The 20,187-nt window shown below is 36.8% G+C and overlaps 3 protein-coding genes across 5 annotated transcripts; all 3 read left to right on the top strand.

Moving 5' to 3' along the window:
* Positions 1–165: 165 nt before the first annotated feature.
* LOC107548121 (solute carrier family 35 member F2-like) lies at positions 166–6,490 on the top strand. The gene is made up of 9 exons (XM_016228667.1): positions 166–276; positions 1,087–1,219; positions 1,314–1,486; positions 1,933–2,060; positions 2,793–2,952; positions 3,820–3,976; positions 4,708–4,760; positions 4,942–5,096; positions 5,361–6,490. Exons 2-9 carry the CDS (start codon positions 1,104–1,106, stop codon positions 5,553–5,555), a joined length of 1,137 nt encoding a protein of 378 aa, XP_016084153.1. The 5' UTR covers positions 166–276; positions 1,087–1,103; the 3' UTR covers positions 5,556–6,490.
* LOC107603274 (solute carrier family 35 member F2-like) lies at positions 5,825–10,340 on the top strand. Its single transcript, XM_016296039.1, has 6 exons — positions 5,825–5,899; positions 7,007–7,166; positions 8,034–8,190; positions 8,922–8,974; positions 9,156–9,310; positions 9,575–10,340. The coding sequence occupies exons 1-6, from the start codon at positions 5,825–5,827 to the stop codon at positions 9,767–9,769; spliced, it is 795 nt and encodes a 264-aa protein (XP_016151525.1). The 3' UTR covers positions 9,770–10,340.
* A 422-nt stretch (positions 10,341–10,762) lies between these two features.
* LOC107548162 (ELMO domain-containing protein 1-like) lies at positions 10,763–20,187 on the top strand. Of its 3 annotated transcripts, XM_016228727.1 has the most exons (13): positions 10,763–10,863; positions 10,951–11,002; positions 11,292–11,365; positions 12,915–13,060; positions 13,179–13,207; positions 13,805–13,902; positions 13,994–14,123; positions 14,268–14,401; positions 15,367–15,435; positions 15,834–15,857; positions 16,166–16,216; positions 17,475–17,608; positions 18,082–20,187. In XM_016228727.1, the coding sequence occupies exons 3-13, from the start codon at positions 11,349–11,351 to the stop codon at positions 18,255–18,257; spliced, it is 1,008 nt and encodes a 335-aa protein (XP_016084213.1). In that variant the 5' UTR covers positions 10,763–10,863; positions 10,951–11,002; positions 11,292–11,348; the 3' UTR covers positions 18,258–20,187. The 3 variants fall into 3 exon arrangements, with proteins under 3 accessions (XP_016084213.1, XP_016084211.1, XP_016084214.1); XM_016228725.1 differs by lacking the exon at positions 10,951–11,002; XM_016228728.1 differs by lacking the exons at positions 10,951–11,002; positions 15,834–15,857.

The raw sequence follows: 20,187 nt of genomic DNA, 5'->3' as shown, positions 1-20,187 counted from the left end.
GTTCAGTGCACACAACTTCTGTGTAGTCGTAAACAGCATGCGTCTCTGCCATTGGTCACAATTTAATAAAGAGTAAGCTGCCATTGGTTGGATGCCAACCGCCGTTAAACTGGAAAGAAGAAAAGAAGAAGAAGAAGCTCCCATTGGTTGTTTGTGGAAATGGGCGGGGCTTTAAATTGTCCGACTGCATTTATGAATCCCTCGCTTTCATTGAAAGATAATACTGTGGTCGAATTTTAGCGGATAATTCATAAACCACGGACATGACGGATCAAGGTATTTACCAGACGCTTGGTTTTATTCGTTAACTTGTAAACACGCGACGTTGTGTTTTGTTTAGTTTTTTAGCCTAGCTAACAGCATGGCTAACTCTTAAGAAGGTTACATGAATGAGATTTACTTTTTGCAATGAAGCTACACAGCTTTTAGCCTAAAACGCAAAATTATTAATGCTTTACTATTAATGAGTTCATCCTATTTTGATCTTTGTGATCAAGAAACAGTTTGCTGTGTCCTACATTGTCTAAAGTTCCTGACCGGTCGCCACGTGCTCTGAGAACTGCTGCTCTACAACCAACAGCTTCTCAGATGTTCCGCATTTGAGGCCGAAGCTCTAGTTTGAATATGTAAACAACGCTAATTTTATTCATACACATTTTTTTTAAAGGCTTCAGCAGTTTATATCAGGCTTATGTTGATTTTTTAAAAATAAAGTCTTTATTTAAAATTATTTTAAAGTGATTTGTAATTGCTTCATGGTGATCTTTAGTATTTTAAGTCATTTTTTTTGTGTAGAGGCTTTTATATGTCTTTATCAAGTCAGTATAGGTTTTCTTTATAGAATATTATACACTTTCATGGTGAGTATTAAAAAAAGGCTGAGTTCCTTTTTATTTTATGACCTTTAAGTGACATTAAGCAAGGAATGGCATTTTTTAATTAAAAAGGCCCACCTGAGGTCAACATTATTGTGCATAAATTCCTAAAGAGATTAAGATTATTTCCACCATTAATCACTAGATGTTATCCAACATCAAAGCCTGTGACTTTCACTAAAGTTCTTTTCATTTGCTCTGGATTTTCTAGGTCTCTGTGTGTGAAATATGGATCGTGAAGTGGGAGAGAACTCCTTTGAACATGGAAGATTGGGAGCTCTCAGCCGCTGGGGGAGATTTCTTTGTGGTCCACAGAATCTCAAGTTTAAAGATATGTTTACATGGTACTGTATGTTAAAGATCTCTCGGTTTTAAAATGTTTCATATTTTGATGTTACAGCTGTCATATTGATGGTAATTTAAGAATTGTTCCTACAGGCAGTTCTGCAAAACTATTGCAATGGGTCAAGCCCTGTCAATGCTGATATGTGGGACGGCAGTTACATGTCAGTATTTGGCAGATGCCGGGGTGGAGACGCCAATGCTGCAAAGCTTCCTCAATTACACCTTGCTGCTGCTCACCTATACTTTAGTCTTAGCCTTCAGGAGAGGTACGTTGCAGCACACCTTCCCTGCATGGAGTCACTCACTGCTTTTATCAGATGATTAGAAGGGCAGAATATAATTTCCATGACCATGCTTATCATTGCTCCAGATTTTAAATGAACTTGCTTATTTCAGGATGCCTGCATGGCTTATCTTGTGGATTAAATTCTTTAAAGGGGGGGTACAATGCTGTTTCATGCATTCAGAGTTGTTTACACTGTTAAAGAGTTGGATTCTCATGCTAAGCATGGACAAAAAAAAAAAAAAAAAAATTTGGCCATATGCCGGAGAATTTCTGTGCTAAAAATCGTACTTCCGGGTTTGTACAAGTTTGAGTTTTTTTCGATCTTGGCTCTTCATGACGTAAACGAGGGTGGAACTCCTTATATGTGCATACAAAAGATATGGCTTATATTTTTATTGAATTAATCAGTTTTTATTTTTTATTTAGGTGAAAATAATATTGTTCAAATTCTAAAAACAAAGTGGTGGAAGTATTTTCTGATGGCTCTTACGGATGTGGAAGCCAACTACACAGTTGTGAAGGCATACCAGTTCACTACCCTTACAAGTATACAGGTAAGAGTATATCATTCAGTTGAAAAAAAAGACACACAAATTAATACAATAATAGTTAGAGGGCGCGTTTTCAAAATAAACAAATAGACAAAGGCGTAGATTGATGACGCCGTGACTGAGAGTGGAATCATGGGAGCTGTCGTCTTCATCCCCACAGCCGATGCAATCCAACGGGACTCGGGCAGAAATCATGTTCATGGATGAGCTAATGATTTATTAACGTAGTAGAATGAAGCAGGGTGAGGCTGAAAGCCGTCGAAGTGAAATGAGGCCGCTGAACGAGCGTGACACACGGCTCGAAAGCAGCAGAGCTTTTATTATGCCACGGTCGACCGCTTCCGCTCCTTCCGGTTGTGCGTATGTGGGGCAAAAAAGCAGGGCTGTTTTATCATACTAGATACATTTGAAAGTTCTGTTATAATGCTACTCTGTGCGGTCGCCACCGGTCTATTAAAACGCTCAATATATGAAAGCGTCTTTGGTGTTTTCTACAAAACAAAACCGAGGGTGTATGACGTCATTTGCAGGCGACACAATGACACTATAGACACGGTCCGTGTCACTAGTTAAAATTACTTATTTCTCTGGATTTAAACATTCTTCGAAACATTTGGGATAGTGTAAGTACACAAGTCAGCAAAATATATAACACTGTTCTAGTGGTTTTTGGATATTTTAATTAAAAAAATCTTACAAATTGTGCCTTTTAATATAATAACTTCTGTGTTGTAGCTGCTGGACTGCTTTGTGATCCCGGTTCTGATGCTGCTCTCGTGGATCTTCTTGAAAACTCGCTACAGACCATTGCATTTTATAGCTGTGACCGTGTGTTTGCTTGGAGTCGGTGCGATGGTAGGAGCAGATCTGCTGGCAGGGCGAGACCAAGGCTCAAGTAAGTACTTTATAATAGGGGGCAAAAAGGGGCATAATCTAATTACACCTTGATTATGCTTTTATAGATATTCGTTTGTTTTGCTTCTCATTAAACATTTGCCAAATCACGAGGGTATTTTATTCAGGTTACAAAAGATAAGATTATATAAATCTTATATAGCAGCCATATCTCCCTGCAGCCCAAGACTGGTTGCCCACTGAAGCTAAGCAGGGTTGAGCTTGGTCAGTACCTGGATGGGAGACCTCCAGAGAAAACTAGGTTGCTGCTGAAAGAGGTGTTAGTGAGGCCAGCAGGGGGTGCTCACCCTGTGGTCTGTGTGGGTCCTAACACCCCAGTGTAGTGACGGGGACACTATACTGACAAAAAGCATCGTCTTTCGGATGAGACGTTAAACCGAGGTCCTGACTCTCTGTGGTCATTAAAAATCCCAGGATGTTCTTCAAAAAAGAGTAGGGGTGTAACCCTGGCATCCTGGCCAAATTTGCCCATTGGCCTCTGACCATCATGGCCACCTAACCATCCCCATATCTGCTGATTGGCTTCATCACTCTGTCTCCTCTCCACCAATAAGCTGGTGTGTGGTGGGCATTCTGGCGCAATATGGCTGCCGTCGCATCATCCAGGTGGATGCTGCACACTGGTGGTGGTTGAGGAGATTCCCCCCTTCTATGTAAAGCGCTTTGAGTACCCAGAAAAGCACTATATAAATGTAAAGAATTATTATAAAAAGAGGACAACTAAAGAAGCTACATGAAGAATTTATCTGTGGGTTTGACTGTGGTTTTTGTTGCTTGAAATGTCATCTTGCACAAAAATAGTTGATCTTTGTGGTTTTGGGCTTTTTGTGTGTCTCTGTCACTGCAGGTCGTCATGTGTTGTTGGGGGATGGACTCGTGCTGGTCAGTGCTGCTCTGTACGCAGTATCTAACGTCTGTCAGGAATACACAGTGAAAAACTTGAGCAGGGTGGAGTTCTTGGGCATGATGGGGCTCTTTGGGACTCTCATCAGTGGTGTGCAGATGTAAGTTTTATGTCCACCATTTCATTTTCTAAGTGAAAAGCCCCCACCATGAGATATACCCCCAGTTTCACAGACAAGGCTTAAACCTAGTCCCCGACTAAAATGTAAATCTGAGCTGTCTCAACTGAAAGAAACTTGCACTGATTGATCTTGAAATATGTCAGTGCCCTTGTTTTGTCTCTAGATGCACACCAGTAATGTTTTTTTCTAAGGCATGTTTATAAAAAATGACTTTAAAATCCTAATTGAACTATGGCCTATTCCTGGTTTAAGCTAAGCCCCATCTGTGAAGCCAGGCCATAGACTCATTTTTAAAACCAAGTCTTCGTACACTATCATTCAAAATTGTGAAAATTTTTCTGGGAGTAGGATTTATTTATTTATTTTTTTGCACAAGAAATGAATACTTTTATTCAGCAAGGATGCATTCAATTTATTAACAGTGACCGTAAAGACATTTATAATGTTACAAAAGATTTATGTTTCAAGTAAATTTATTTTCTTATGATCTGAACTGAGAAAAAAAAACAAAAACAGTATGGTATCTACAAAAATGTTTAGCAGCACAATGATAATAATAGGAAATGTGACTTGAGCAGCAAATGGGCATATTATAATGATTTCTGAAGGATCGTGTGACGCTTAACTGGAGCAATGACTGCTGAAAATTCAGCTTTACCATCACAGGAATGAATTACATTTTAAAATGTATATATTTTTATATTTTAAAGGGCTATACTTGAATCCAAAGCTATACCTGTCATCAGCTGGAACTGGACAATATGTGAGTAACTCTAGTTAAATGTTTCTTTTTCATTGACATTTGCTTATAATACAATTATCTAGCCATCATTTACATTGAAATGCCAATAAATATATGTGGTAAGTTTTATGGAAATTTGAGTAACTCCAGTTCTCTTGTTTATTTGATAAATACTCTAAATACCTGTATGTTTATTCTGTAGGCCTGCTCTTTGTTGCATATACTCTGTGCATGTATGGGCTGTACAGTTTCATGCCTGTAGTGGTAAATATGACCAGCGCCACAGCTGTGAACCTCTCACTGCTGACTGCCGACCTCTTCAGTCTCTTCTGTGGCATGTTCCTTTTTCGCTACAATGTGAGTGGAAATATTACATTTTCAGCAAATCAATAAAAATGCCAGGACAAAATTTTCCAGTATCTTCAAAACAGTCCTCTTGCTAAATGATAATTGGCCAGGGGTGTTGACATTTTGAGTGGTAGCAGTGATTCTTGATATTTGGACACTTGCTTTATATAATAAATCTTTTAATGAATTAATTTTACCTACTGAGAGTTGTCTTGTTCACATTGATTTTTCAGTTTCTTACAAGTTTATGAAACTTTCCTCCCTTTTTCACAGTTCTCAGGCCTGTATATTGTGTCTTTTGTGGTGATCACACTTGGTTTCATCATGTTCAACATCGTACCGACCTACACAGCAGATCAGTCGTATGCCACTAATGACAGGGCGTATCATCTGGCTTCATCTGCAGATGTCCAGCAAGACATTGTAGTAGACTGGCTGCAAAAGGACAAGAGAATGAGGACAGCATAGGATCCAGTCACGGAGCACATTGCAACGGATTCTGTTCTCCGATATAAAGCTCTACAATGTAGAGTACAGTATTGAGTTTTACAGATTTACTTTTAAAGGGTCTATATTTTTGCCAAAAGGCAGTGTTTAATCTGTTGTTTATGGATTTTAAATCCACATCAGAGTACCTTGAGTCTGTTTTTATATTTAAACCAATTTGCATATAAATGTTATTTAAATCTGCTGAGACTGAAGTTCAGATACATTAAAAAGAAAAGCAAAATGTCGTCATGCACTACAATGATCTGGACAGTATTACCTTAAGAGGTGCTAACATCTCAATTCCATATGAGATGCTGCTTCCGGTATGATTACTTGTATTAACATTCTTTATCTTTGTAACATTCTTTAACTAACCCTTGTGTGTTATTTTTATTTGAGTTATGAAATGATTACAAAACTGTAGATCAAAAATAACTTTAGATGAAATTATTCAGCTTTTCATATTCAACTTGTTACATTTAGTGTTAGTATTGCATCCTCTTTTATGTTTATTTTGTTTAATGTATCTACATTTGAAAATTATTATTTGCAATCATTTAAAGTGGTTTTATAATTCATAGTTAATCTATAGTAGTGGTGTCTGTCAAATATGCTAACCTGGTTTTACATTATAGCATTTATGGCTTACAGAACAGATTTCAACCGTTAAAGACTCGCAAACGCTTCACCCAGACTCTCAGCCAACCCAGTGACTGCCACCAGAAGAGTTTTCAAAAAATGATAAAGTTAGACATAACCAAAAATGTCTAATAGTTATAAAATTCCAAGAATGTAAATTATATAATTAAGTGTATAGGTTTTATCTGTGGTCCCACTGGAGCAGTGGTTCTCAATTTTTTTTTTTTTAACAAAGACCCTCTGTTTTCTGACACAATATTTGAAGGCTCCTCTTTTTGAAGGCTACAAATGAAGCAGGGTGAGGCTGAAAGCCGTCGAAGTGAAATGAGGCCGCTGAACGAGCGTGACACACGGCTCGAAAGCAGCAGAGCTTTTATTATGCCACGGTCGACCGCTTCCGCTCCTTCCGGTTGTGCGTATGTGGGGCAAAAAAGCAGGGCTGTTTTATCATACTAGATACATTTGAAAGTTCTGTTATAATGCTACTCTGTGCGGTCGCCACCGGTCTATTAAAACGCTCAATATATGAAAGCGTCTTTGGTGTTTTCTACAAAACAAAACCGAGGGTGTATGACGTCATTTGCAGGCGACACAATGACACTATAGACACGGTCCGTGTCACTAGTTAAAATTACTTATTTCTCTGGATTTAAACATTCTTCGAAACATTTGGGATAGTGTAAGTACACAAGTCAGCAAAATATATAACACTGTTCTAGTGGTTTTTGGATATTTTAATTAAAAAAATCTTACAAATTGTGCCTTTTAATATAATAACTTCTGTGTTGTAGCTGCTGGACTGCTTTGTGATCCCGGTTCTGATGCTGCTCTCGTGGATCTTCTTGAAAACTCGCTACAGACCATTGCATTTTATAGCTGTGACCGTGTGTTTGCTTGGAGTCGGTGCGATGGTAGGAGCAGATCTGCTGGCAGGGCGAGACCAAGGCTCAAGTAAGTACTTTATAATAGGGGGCAAAAAGGGGCATAATCTAATTACACCTTGATTATGCTTTTATAGATATTCGTTTGTTTTGCTTCTCATTAAACATTTGCCAAATCACGAGGGTATTTTATTCAGGTTACAAAAGATAAGATTATATAAATCTTATATAGCAGCCATATCTCCCTGCAGCCCAAGACTGGTTGCCCACTGAAGCTAAGCAGGGTTGAGCTTGGTCAGTACCTGGATGGGAGACCTCCAGAGAAAACTAGGTTGCTGCTGAAAGAGGTGTTAGTGAGGCCAGCAGGGGGTGCTCACCCTGTGGTCTGTGTGGGTCCTAACACCCCAGTGTAGTGACGGGGACACTATACTGACAAAAAGCATCGTCTTTCGGATGAGACGTTAAACCGAGGTCCTGACTCTCTGTGGTCATTAAAAATCCCAGGATGTTCTTCAAAAAAGAGTAGGGGTGTAACCCTGGCATCCTGGCCAAATTTGCCCATTGGCCTCTGACCATCATGGCCACCTAACCATCCCCATATCTGCTGATTGGCTTCATCACTCTGTCTCCTCTCCACCAATAAGCTGGTGTGTGGTGGGCATTCTGGCGCAATATGGCTGCCGTCGCATCATCCAGGTGGATGCTGCACACTGGTGGTGGTTGAGGAGATTCCCCCCTTCTATGTAAAGCGCTTTGAGTACCCAGAAAAGCACTATATAAATGTAAAGAATTATTATAAAAAGAGGACAACTAAAGAAGCTACATGAAGAATTTATCTGTGGGTTTGACTGTGGTTTTTGTTGCTTGAAATGTCATCTTGCACAAAAATAGTTGATCTTTGTGGTTTTGGGCTTTTTGTGTGTCTCTGTCACTGCAGGTCATCATGTGTTGTTGGGGGATGGACTCGTGCTGGTCAGTGCTGCTCTGTACGCAGTATCTAACGTCTGTCAGGAATACACAGTGAAAAACTTGAGCAGGGTGGAGTTCTTGGGCATGATGGGGCTCTTTGGGACTCTCATCAGTGGTGTGCAGATGTAAGTTTTATGTCCACCATTTCATTTTCTAAGTGAAAAGCCCCCACCATGAGATATACCCCCAGTTTCACAGACAAGGCTTAAACCTAGTCCCCGACTAAAATGTAAATCTGAGCTGTCTCAACTGAAAGAAACTTGCACTGATTGATCTTGAAATATGTCAGTGCCCTTGTTTTGTCTCTAGATGCACACCAGTAATGTTTTTTTCTAAGGCATGTTTATAAAAAATGACTTTAAAATCCTAATTGAACTATGGCCTATTCCTGGTTTAAGCTAAGCCCCATCTGTGAAGCCAGGCCATAGACTCATTTTTAAAACCAAGTCTTCGTACACTATCATTCAAAATTGTGAAAATTTTTCTGGGAGTAGGATTTATTTATTTATTTTTTTGCACAAGAAATGAATACTTTTATTCAGCAAGGATGCATTCAATTTATTAACAGTGACCGTAAAGACATTTATAATGTTACAAAAGATTTATGTTTCAAGTAAATTTATTTTCTTATGATCTGAACTGAGAAAAAAAAACAAAAACAGTATGGTATCTACAAAAATGTTTAGCAGCACAATGATAATAATAGGAAATGTGACTTGAGCAGCAAATGGGCATATTATAATGATTTCTGAAGGATCGTGTGACGCTTAACTGGAGCAATGACTGCTGAAAATTCAGCTTTACCATCACAGGAATGAATTACATTTTAAAATGTATATATTTTTATATTTTAAAGGGCTATACTTGAATCCAAAGCTATACCTGTCATCAGCTGGAACTGGACAATATGTGAGTAACTCTAGTTAAATGTTTCTTTTTCATTGACATTTGCTTATAATACAATTATCTAGCCATCATTTACATTGAAATGCCAATAAATATATGTGGTAAGTTTTATGGAAATTTGAGTAACTCCAGTTCTCTTGTTTATTTGATAAATACTCTAAATACCTGTATGTTTATTCTGTAGGCCTGCTCTTTGTTGCATATACTCTGTGCATGTATGGGCTGTACAGTTTCATGCCTGTAGTGGTAAATATGACCAGCGCCACAGCTGTGAACCTCTCACTGCTGACTGCCGACCTCTTCAGTCTCTTCTGTGGCATGTTCCTTTTTCGCTACAATGTGAGTGGAAATATTACATTTTCAGCAAATCAATAAAAATGCCAGGACAAAATTTTCCAGTATCTTCAAAACAGTCCTCTTGCTAAATGATAATTGGCCAGGGGTGTTGACATTTTGAGTGGTAGCAGTGATTCTTGATATTTGGACACTTGCTTTATATAATAAATCTTTTAATGAATTAATTTTACCTACTGAGAGTTGTCTTGTTCACATTGATTTTTCAGTTTCTTACAAGTTTATGAAACTTTCCTCCCTTTTTCACAGTTCTCAGGCCTGTATATTGTGTCTTTTGTGGTGATCACACTTGGTTTCATCATGTTCAACATCGTACCGACCTACACAGCAGATCAGTCGTATGCCACTAATGACAGGGCGTATCATCTGGCTTCATCTGCAGATGTCCAGCAAGACATTGTAGTAGACTGGCTGCAAAAGGACAAGAGAATGAGGACAGCATAGGATCCAGTCACGGAGCACATTGCAACGGATTCTGTTCTCCGATATAAAGCTCTACAATGTAGAGTACAGTATTGAGTTTTACAGATTTACTTTTAAAGGGTCTATATTTTTGCCAAAAGGCAGTGTTTAATCTGTTGTTTATGGATTTTAAATCCACATCAGAGTACCTTGAGTCTGTTTTTATATTTAAACCAATTTGCATATAAATGTTATTTAAATCTGCTGAGACTGAAGTTCAGATACATTAAAAAGAAAAGCAAAATGTCGTCATGCACTACAATGATCTGGACAGTATTACCTTAAGAGGTGCTAACATCTCAATTCCATATGAGATGCTGCTTCCGGTATGATTACTTGTATTAACATTCTTTATCTTTGTAACATTCTTTAACTAACCCTTGTGTGTTATTTTTATTTGAGTTATGAAATGATTACAAAACTGTAGATCAAAAATAACTTTAGATGAAATGATTCAGCTTTTCATATTCAACTTGTTACATTTAGTGTTAGTATTGCATCCTCTTTTATGTTTATTTTGTTTAATGTATCTACATTTGAAAATTATTATTTGCAATCATTTAGCAAATGGCTGCAATATAACAAAGAGTGAAAAATTTAAGGGGGTCTGAATACTTTCCGTACCCACTGTATATTAATTTAAATAATAGCAAGTCATCCTGGAACCCCCTTGAAAGTTTGTTGAGACCCCTTTAATGAGGACCACAGAATATCTTTATGGACCTCTTCAAACCCTGATTCTAGAAAAGCAAATACATACCTGTAAATACCAAATTATGAAAAAACAATTCTATAGAATATATATGTATACTTTCCGTACCCACTGTATATATATATATATATATATATATATATATATATATATATATATATATATGTGAGTTTTGTCTGTATGTAAAGGAGTGAGAGGTCTTCTGGGGTCTTTCTTCGCCGTGCGGCACAGCAGCGCTGCATTGCGATGGTCAGAAGCGACCGCCCTCCCCTAATTCACATGCTCATCATGGAGGAATAACGGGTACCTGCTTTACAGAGAGAGGAGGACAGGCTTATTCCCATTCCCAGCGACATCTTGAAACGTATGTTCTTGTCATTTATTTATCTTTTATCAGATACACTGATGTATTATTTGATACGCTGTTTTCACACGACCATGTGTGGTGTAGAATAGAGAAGAGCGCAGAAGAACACCTATTGCAAGATGAAATAGTCTCGACGGTAAATGACTCCTATTGTCAGTATTATATAACCCATGCTATCTGAATGTATTATAAACGGCTCATTTGTCATGAAATAACGCAGCAGACATTAAATATGTGAACGTGGATGTGTAGACCATGTGTTGGTTGTTGAAGCAGTTGCCCACGGCAACGTCTTAATCCGCCTAACGCCACACTACTGACGACCTCGAGACATTATCGCTATTTGTATTCACGACGGTTGAATGCAATACAACGATTACATAAAGATACACTGTAGTTTTCATTTTGAATTATGTTTTGTGCAGGTGGTCAGACTATTCGCGAATGTGAGTTATACTGTTGTAGCAAAGCAGACAATCGCGATGAAGCATTTTCTAAGGTAAGTACGTCCTTAGTGCTTAATAGTGATACATCGCTTCTTATTGCTTAGAACCTGAAATATCATCGTTGTCATTGTCCATTTTTAAAGATGCACATTCAATTTACCGTTATGCGGATTTTTTTTTTTATTGCATGCTTTGTAGTATGGCCCACTTATGTCATGGATGTTGAAACAAAAACAGAAACCAAATAATTATTAATTATTCTTATCAGGTATTATTATTATGATTATATTATCATTTTATTATTATTATCATTATCATCAGAATAATATGAGTTTAAATTACATGCATTATTGCACAATAATAACAATTTGTGTTTGTGTGTGTGTATGTATATATGTATGTGTGTATATATATATATATAGGCTATATATATATTATCGCTATTATGGAACATAGCCTGCTTCACATTTTTAAGCACATTTTTATTATTATTTTATTATAGTATTTTGTATTATTGTTAAAATATCCTAATTATAAAATATTAATAAACATAAACTTATTAGTGTTATTATCTTTAATTATTTATTTTATTATATATTTAAAAATACTGATTATGAAAATGTAAAATGTAAAAAACTGATAAATACCTTTTAAATAAACAATTCCTTGGTGAGTCGTCCCCTGCCTTTCAGTTTTAGGTGCTTTCCTATCAGCCACTCCTCTTAATTATATTGTTTACAATAAATGATGTTGAAAGGCACTAAACCTAATAAGAGGTTGCTCCAAATGTACCAGTATAGATTTGTATTTCACCTAGATATTTAGAGGTAGAGACCCCTATAATGCAATATCAGAACTGGCTTTTATTAAAGTCCTGGAAAAGGAAATTACCTTCAGGACACGTCACTTCTGTTCAACAACTTTGATAGACAATAACCTGTTTTACAAAACACAGGTTTGACCGCAAATCCATTTCATGCTGATGGGGAGGCGAGTCTATCATGTGAGCAGTAACTCTCAATGTAATCAGCAACCGGATTCAAACAGGTTTATTCCTAGTCCAATGCGTTTCCTGTAGTGAATTAGCCTGCAGTTAGATTAGTATATAATATAGATGGATGGATTCATCCATGCATTGGTTCAAAACAGATGCATAGTAGATGTCAGTAAGTCCTTTGGTGTACACATACTGCTTGATACATGCAGGACATGAAACCTGTTTAAAGAATAATACTTTCAAAATTATATTTCGCTTTCATCACGCAGATTTTTGTTGAACTGTGACCCATTTCATCATCGTGGACCACATGTCTCTGTCTCGAATTTTTACAATGGGGATTAGGCCTAGCTTTTGTAGGCATCAGAGCATTATAAGAGGAAAATAATGTGCATTTCTCTTTGAACAGCTCGAACAGTGTTCATGGGAAACACATCTGATGGTTATTCAGTTCAGGTTTAGAGTACTCAAATATAATGAGCTTTCAAAATACCTCAGTGAGTACACTTTATTCTGGGACAGAATACACAGGTGTATTAGGCCTATCATCAGTATTGGACTTGTGTCATTTTATTCAGGCCTCTTTATTTCTCTGAATCTTCTAGGGTACTGGCCCAGTTACTGGTGTTCCTGTACTGTAAGTGTTTGTGGAGGGGCCTGAAGTTTGTCATCAGGAAGTTGACTGGACGATGTGAGCTTCAACGCATCTGTTACAATAACAAACCCGGTGCTCGAAGGACACTCAAGATCGGTAAATACTATCAGTAATTTTACAGCAAAGTACATCTACAGCAAAAAACACTACATCTGTAACCTGGCTGTATGTGGGAAAAATTTGATATTATTTTATGTTCCTTTTAATTTCACAGAATCCTCACTCAAATGCTCTAAACATGAGGTAAGTCATGAGGTTTATGAAGTAAAATAAATTTTTTAAATTTAAATGTATTTTCTTTTACACATTTATTGTATTATTGTATTTTTATTTATATATTTAATAATAACATTAAATGGTATGTATTTTGTAATTTTATGTAAATTTAGTAGTATTATTTAAATACTATTGTATTATTTATTCATATTTTGCTTATAATAGCTTTTATTTGTATAATATTTTCAGTTTTAATTTGATGTCATTTTTGCATATTTTACATATTTTTTTATTTAGCTTAGCTTTAGCTTTATTTAATTTTTTATTTCAGTTTTACTCATTTTAGTACTTACGCTTATTTCAGTTGCTTGGCAAGGCATCGTTTTTAATTTAGTTTTTTTTACTTTTCATCTAACGTTTATTTTATTCCAGCTTTATTTAAATTAAAATGATTATTTAATACTATTAGTTTTATTTAACAATAACAACACTAATTATAAGCTGATTTAAGGCCCATCTCAAACTACAAGAAGGCTAAATATTTTACATACTGTATTATGCTGTTATTTTGTATATTAGCTAATAATGGAATACTCTTTTTTTTAAATGACTGTACTTCCATAGCTTTTGCAGTCTGCCATCAACATTCACCCAGATTCTGTGGAAAAGACTATCGATGATATAATGTCCCTGAAAAAGATCAACCCTGACACTAACCCACAGTAAGGATCCCATCATTCCCTGATACAGTGTATGCATTTACAGATAACTCTTACTTTTTGAGCACATATGCTGTTTCTTTTCTTCTTCCAGGCTTGGCATCTCTCTCCAGGCTTGCCTGCTCCAGATCGTGGGTTACCGAAACCTAGTAGTGGAGGTGGAGAAGCTGCGTAGAGAGCCGTATGCCTGTGAAAACCCAGCACATGAGGAGATGCTCATGAAGGTATCAACAGCAACTCACTATTAGCGGTTGCCAGCCTTTTAATGACTGTTTCTAATAAATATATATAGGTGGCTACCATTCACAATGTAGCACAATGTTGTCTCTAATAGTGATGCCTTTCTCAAATATCTTTTCACTCACCAGCTGTGGAAGGAACTCCGTCCTGATTCTCCTCTCTCTGGACGCATCTCAAAGCAATGGTGTGAGATTGGTTTCCAAGGAAACGACCCCAAGACTGATTTCAGGGGCATGGGTCTCCTGGGTTTGCACAACCTACTGTGAGTAGAGAATCTGCTGAAGTGAAAGGACAAAAACATTAGATCGTTATAGTCATTTAAATGTATGTACTAGTGTGAAATTTTGTTCTCTACATCATACCAGATCTTAACTCTGTTCCAAAACACAGCGTGTCTTTGCGGTCTAGTAACTACACAGGCCTTCTGGAAACATAATAACCATCATGGAAACTCATAAAAGACCAATCTGAAATGCTCTACTACGTACTGTAGGCTTGTGCTATTATAATAGCAATAGATTTTGATATTAGCATGTTGCTAAGCTAACAACATAATACCATTATCGGCTAAACATTAATATAGCCTACATAGCTTACACTGTGTAAAATAATTCTTAAATTAGACTGAACTGGTTTTTATCAGTTAGCGATAGGTTTTGACATTAGCATATTGCTAAGCTAACAACACCATACTCGATTAAGCAAAAAATACATAACTTTGGGTAAGATACGTTTTTGACTTACCTAGTTTTTATCAGTTAGCAAAAGATTTTGATGTTAGCATGTTGCTAAGCTAGCAACAGCATACTCTATTAAACATTAAATACATAACATACATAGGAAAAAATACGTTTTTAAATTATACTAAACTAGTTTTATGAGTTATCAATAGATACACCATACTTAAAAAACCTACATAACATACATTAGGTAAAATATATTTTTAATTAAATTAAACTAGTTTTTATCAATACTTTTTACTAATGAGTGAAATATATGTATTTAAAAAAAAAATCATTTTGTTTGCCGCCTTAGATTTTTCTTTGAGCTTGTTGCAGTGCCTTAGCATTTGCTCAGGTAGCATAATTAAGAGGCCTAGCTTTTGAAACACGATGTCAGGAGGAGCGCACTTACTGTATGTGGCCTAAAAATGCAGTCTACATAGGCAGCTCACTAGGTTTTTGAACAGAACAATTCAATGGCTAATCTTCCCTCTTTTATTTGCAGGTATTTTGCAGAGCATGACAAAGCCACCGCTCTCCAAGTTCTTCATGACTCTCTGCAGCCCAAACACAGGTCAGATCCTTCAGATAATCCTTTTGAGTGGTTCCTACTGTATATACTCAGTTATTTATATATATAAAAAAGTACCCATGATATCACTGATGTGCTTTAAGGCACATTTAAGCTTTAAACACACATTAGCAAACACGCACAAAAAGCAACACACAGCACCAGGATCTTGCCACAGGATGTCGGTTATGGGTGTAGTTCCCCAGAAAGCTCTTATCAGTGCAATGCTTTATGCTGTGTGTGCATACCATGTTTATTTTAACAGGTGATTTTTTTTCAAGCCGTGCAGTCGATCACACCTTCAGCATGCTCTGTTACCATCATGCACATCATGCACCCACACATTCCTTTTTTTCTGTTCCTGCTCCTGCTTTTTTTATTCTCATCACTGTCATGCGCAGGAACGTTTCCAAAGAGGAAGCCAGGTACTCCATCTTTTCTCTCTCAGTAAGAAATTCATTTGATCATTTTGCTTCAATCTAATGGCTGTATTATGTTGTTGTTGTTGTTATTTTTTAATCTCGAAACGTCCAACCTCACCTCACTCTAAACACAAGGCATTATGCTCCATTATAACGTTGGTTAGTTACTGTGAATGCTTTCTCTTTTCTCCAGTCAATCTTACGTGTGTAATTGTCGTATTGTTTATAGTTGACTGCATTATAGTCACCGTTTAAGCACTATTAGCACAGGACTGGGTGGATACACTCTAACATTTTGGGTTTTCACACAGCAAGATGAGCAAAGCTGATTGGGACAAGAAGAAATTTGACAAAGCGATTGGGTGAGTCCAGAATATTGCAAGCTCTTGCATAAACTCTTTTCATTTGTGCCAGTAAGCAACCAAAGAAGCAGTTCTTAAATCTGTGAATGTTAAAAATAATTGTGCTGTGTGTGCAGTAGTTATTAGTAGCCGAGCGCCTGAACCCTGATGCTTTGTGTGAGGATTTGAATCAGGCTCTTCTACTTGTCATGAGCTTTCAGGATGCATTAGCTCTGATGTGTAGCACGCAGTGGCGGCTCGTCGGGGGAGGCAGGGGAGGCACAGCTTCCCCATAATTTTGAGGTGAAAATAGGAGGAGGACGATTTAATGTTAATAAAATTCGCAATTAATTTCAGTTCATGTCTCAGAATGTGTATTTTTTGTTTGTAATTTCACAGATGTAATACCATAAAGTGAAAGTGCCGCTTTTCTATCGTGAATGTGCCGAATCTGCTGATGTAATTACAACCGCTAATGATAGAGAAGGCTAGGGGGAGGCCGGGTGTGTGCTGAGCTCTCGTGCCTCCGTTGGTAAAAAAAAAAAGTAGCCAATCACCATCGAGTGTTCACTTTCGGCGCTGAGGAGTGTTGAGAAAAGAAACCTCGTAAGGGAGGCTAGCCTCCCTTCTGATATCAACCAATCATCACAGAGACGTAAATTACGTGATATTAGTTTGAACGTCTGCCGCTGCGCTGATAATGTACCAAGCACTTATGATGAGTAGCGATATTGAGTATTTGATTGCCAACAAATTTACTAAGCTGTCATTCAAACAGTATATATACAAATTTAGGGAAAACAGCCTAAGCTGGATATAGGCTACAGCAGTAGGCTTAATTAAATGGCACAACAGGCAGCTCTCTTTTAACACAGAATTTTAAGAAGGGATGGATGTTTGCTTCAAGTGATAGGCCAGGTAAGTGAAGTTATATTGCTGTATGTATGTCGTTTTCTTTACGTTTTCTGACTAAAAGCAACCAAAAAGCCATTTTAAAGTGGTTAAGCAAACAATAATAATAATCGGCAGGGATCCCAGACTAATACAATTAGTGTGCCTCCTCTATTTTAAAACCCACGAGCCGCCACTGGTAGCATGAAGCCTGTTCAATCACTGCGCTGCAGACATGTGCGCACACAGACACAATTAAAGCACAGAACAGATGGAATCACACAGACAAACACTGGCAGTGTCTTAACTTTTTATGATGCTTATTTACACTAAACAAGGATTTCTTTTACATTGTGTTTTGTGCTGACCCAAATCTTTTGTGGCGCAGATACTCCTTTGCCATAGTTGGCATAAACATCACAGACCTGGCATATTCCCTGCTGGTGAGTGGGGCTCTGAAGACTCATCTGTACAATGTGGCACCAGAGATGCCAAGTCTAGTGCACTTTCAACAGACCTTCTGTGAGTGTTAGAATGTTGCCATTGTTGTCCTTGTGAAAACAACTCTTGTAGGCGATTTATTAAATAATATTACACAATTATATAATTATGTATTCATGTAAATTATATAAGTAAAATTATTAATAAAGCTTCAATAAAAGAGTATAATAATAATAATAATAATAGTTATTATTATATATTTGTGGACAAATTATATAATTTATATAATTCAAATTATTGGTTTTAAATTATACAATTACTGTAAAAAAATATTAAATATAAAAATACATGAAAAAATACAATATTATGATATTTCTATCAGTCTATCTATCTGTATGCTATCTATATACGTACAATATTTTTTACATACAATTTGTAAAAATGATATAGCTTTTTATAATATTATATATATATAATATTACAGTTATTTAAGGTGTATTGTTGTTTATTTATTTTTTGTTTTCTGTGTTTTAATTATAATTGATTTTTCTTAGGTTATCTGATGCAGGAGTTCCACAGATTCTGGATCGAGGAAGATCCACGTGACATCATGGAGTTCAATTGCGTGCGCACCAAGTTCCACAAGCACGTCCTGAAGCAGCTGAAGAACCCTGACATGGCACTGTGTCCTCACTTCACTGCCTCTGACCTTCACCTGGTCAACCTGTAGCTTCTCATTCATCTCAACTCTCATGACCTTTCACCTCCTCATCCTTAAAGCCCATGTCACATTACTGCCAACTGCTTAGCCGGTCTCTTTCTCACACATTCTCACACCAATGTCTCCTTCAGCCCATCCGACCCGACGTTACTGAAGATCACCAGCACTGCTGAAGACCATGTTGATTGTACGTGTGCATGGCAACAGATCACCACCTTACAGCTTTCACACTGATTGTGATATTTACAGCTATCTGAATGTGGATGGGAGAAAGATCTCTCCCGATAGGACAAAGTTCCCTATCCACCAGTAGGTAGAGCTGTTGGTACGTATTGGGTAAGACACTGAGCTTCAGGTGCGCAAGAGTTTTTACCCACATCCACCACAGTAGGCTGCGCTGATACCAGGCACACTTAGAAACAGGTGGCCATTGTTTGTATACGCTATCATACAGTTTCAGAGCTGCTATATTAAAGATAACCTTTGTTTAATTATTGTAAATCTTTTAAAGGAATATTCAAGATTCAGTACAAGTTAAGCTCAATCAACAGTACCTTTGGTATAATGTTGATTGCGACAAAAATATTCTTTAAAAAAAACAAAATCTGGCTTACAGTGACATTTACAATGTAGGTAAATGGGGCCAATTTGTAAATATTAAAATACTGTTCCAATACTGTAGCCATAAGAAGATACACGTGTATAATTGCAGTGTGAAATACTAACCTTTTCTGTGTAAAGTTATTTACAATTTTATAACATTATTGGCATGACAACCCTTAAAACAATTGTAAATACGATGATTTAAACAGATTGACATCTCAAATAATACATACATTTTATCAGAAGAATTCATATTAGTGCTTTTATGGTATTATAAGTGTCAAATTTCTGCTTTTAAACACTTTAAAATGGGCCCCATTCATATCCACTGTGGGTGGCTCACTGTAAGCCAGATTTTATTATTATTATTTAAAAAAAGGGAAGAGTCGACATACATTTTTGTGGTATTCAACATTATCCCACAGATAATGTTACGTCTAACTCGCATTGAACCCAGAACAATCCTTAAAATGGAAATGATTTCAGCTTGCTGTATTTACAGATGATTATTCATTCAGAATTTCATAACCATTATTGTCACTCTCATATTCTGAATCTCATTCTTCTGTCACATACGTACAGTACATACTGTAGACTACATGTTGCCAAGAAGCAGAGCTTAAAATCAAATATTCACTTTCCACATATGGTAGGATAATGTGTGTTTTGTGAATGTTATCATGCAGAGCACATGATTGTTTTACAAATGCATTAGTGTTGATGTAAACAAAAAAAAAGATGGAATGTTCCATTTTTCTGTTCTAGCACCAAAGCAATAAGTGACGTTTAGAACATTTAGTAGAACAGTCTTGTTTTCTTTTGCACACGTGGTGCCTCTGTTGTATTAAGACACTAATTAGCATAATTAATGTATAACTCGCTTTGTCAACTAAGTTTTGCCCTCAGTGTGAGTATTTCAGGCTTTCTTTGGTCTCTTCTGCATTTCTTTCACTTTTACAGCTGTCACATCACAAATGCATGTTGCTCTTTTGTTTAAGTTTGTCCATTAACCCTTTAACATGATGGACGGTCACAGGGTTTGCATGATGATCTAGTTTTTGCCTGCAAAAAATTGTATCAGAATGTCACTTCATTTTAATGTTGTTAATCGGTGCAATGAATGTCTATGCTATTGGCAGTGTTAAGCAGCTTCTTTTTAATAGCTATTGGTTGAACTGTGTTTCCACATGATTTTTAAATGTGTAAAAAGTGTCATATATTTCTCATTGCAGCACTTTTACAGATGAGACAGAAGCACTTGCTGTACATAAAGCCTTAGAGGTGGAATACATGGAAACATTATTAAAGCTCATCATTATGCATGGCTGAATGTTTA

This window comes from Sinocyclocheilus grahami, unplaced genomic scaffold, assembly GCF_001515645.1.
Source record: "Sinocyclocheilus grahami isolate Dianchi unplaced genomic scaffold, SAMN03320097.WGS_v1.1 scaffold344.1, whole genome shotgun sequence".
Classification (NCBI taxonomy): domain Eukaryota; kingdom Metazoa; phylum Chordata; class Actinopteri; order Cypriniformes; family Cyprinidae; genus Sinocyclocheilus; species Sinocyclocheilus grahami.
The sequence above is the reverse complement of the archived record's forward strand: the minus strand, read 5'-3'. Positions and strand labels throughout refer to the sequence as shown.

What these genes read in the sequence shown, in the direction of transcription:
- LOC107548162 (XM_016228725.1), top strand. An exon ending in GTTTCCAAAGAGGAAGCCAG is followed by an intron (nt 15,858 to 16,165) that starts GTACTCCATCTT and finishes GTTTTCACACAG; the next exon opens with CAAGATGAGCAAAGCTGATT. An exon ending in GCACTTTCAACAGACCTTCT is followed by an intron (nt 17,609 to 18,081) that starts GTGAGTGTTAGA and finishes GATTTTTCTTAG; the next exon opens with GTTATCTGATGCAGGAGTTC.
- LOC107548121 (XM_016228667.1), top strand. Translation starts at nt 1,104, where the DNA reads ATGGATCGTGAAGTGGGAGAGAACTCCTTTGAACATGGAAGATTGGGA. An exon ending in AGTCTTAGCCTTCAGGAGAG is followed by an intron (nt 1,487 to 1,932) that starts GTACGTTGCAGC and finishes TTTTTTATTTAG; the next exon opens with GTGAAAATAATATTGTTCAA. An exon ending in CTCATCAGTGGTGTGCAGAT is followed by an intron (nt 3,977 to 4,707) that starts GTAAGTTTTATG and finishes TATATTTTAAAG; the next exon opens with GGCTATACTTGAATCCAAAG.
- LOC107603274 (XM_016296039.1), top strand. Translation starts at nt 5,825, where the DNA reads ATGCACTACAATGATCTGGACAGTATTACCTTAAGAGGTGCTAACATC. An exon ending in CATATGAGATGCTGCTTCCG is followed by an intron (nt 5,900 to 7,006) that starts GTATGATTACTT and finishes TCTGTGTTGTAG; the next exon opens with CTGCTGGACTGCTTTGTGAT. An exon ending in CTCATCAGTGGTGTGCAGAT is followed by an intron (nt 8,191 to 8,921) that starts GTAAGTTTTATG and finishes TATATTTTAAAG; the next exon opens with GGCTATACTTGAATCCAAAG.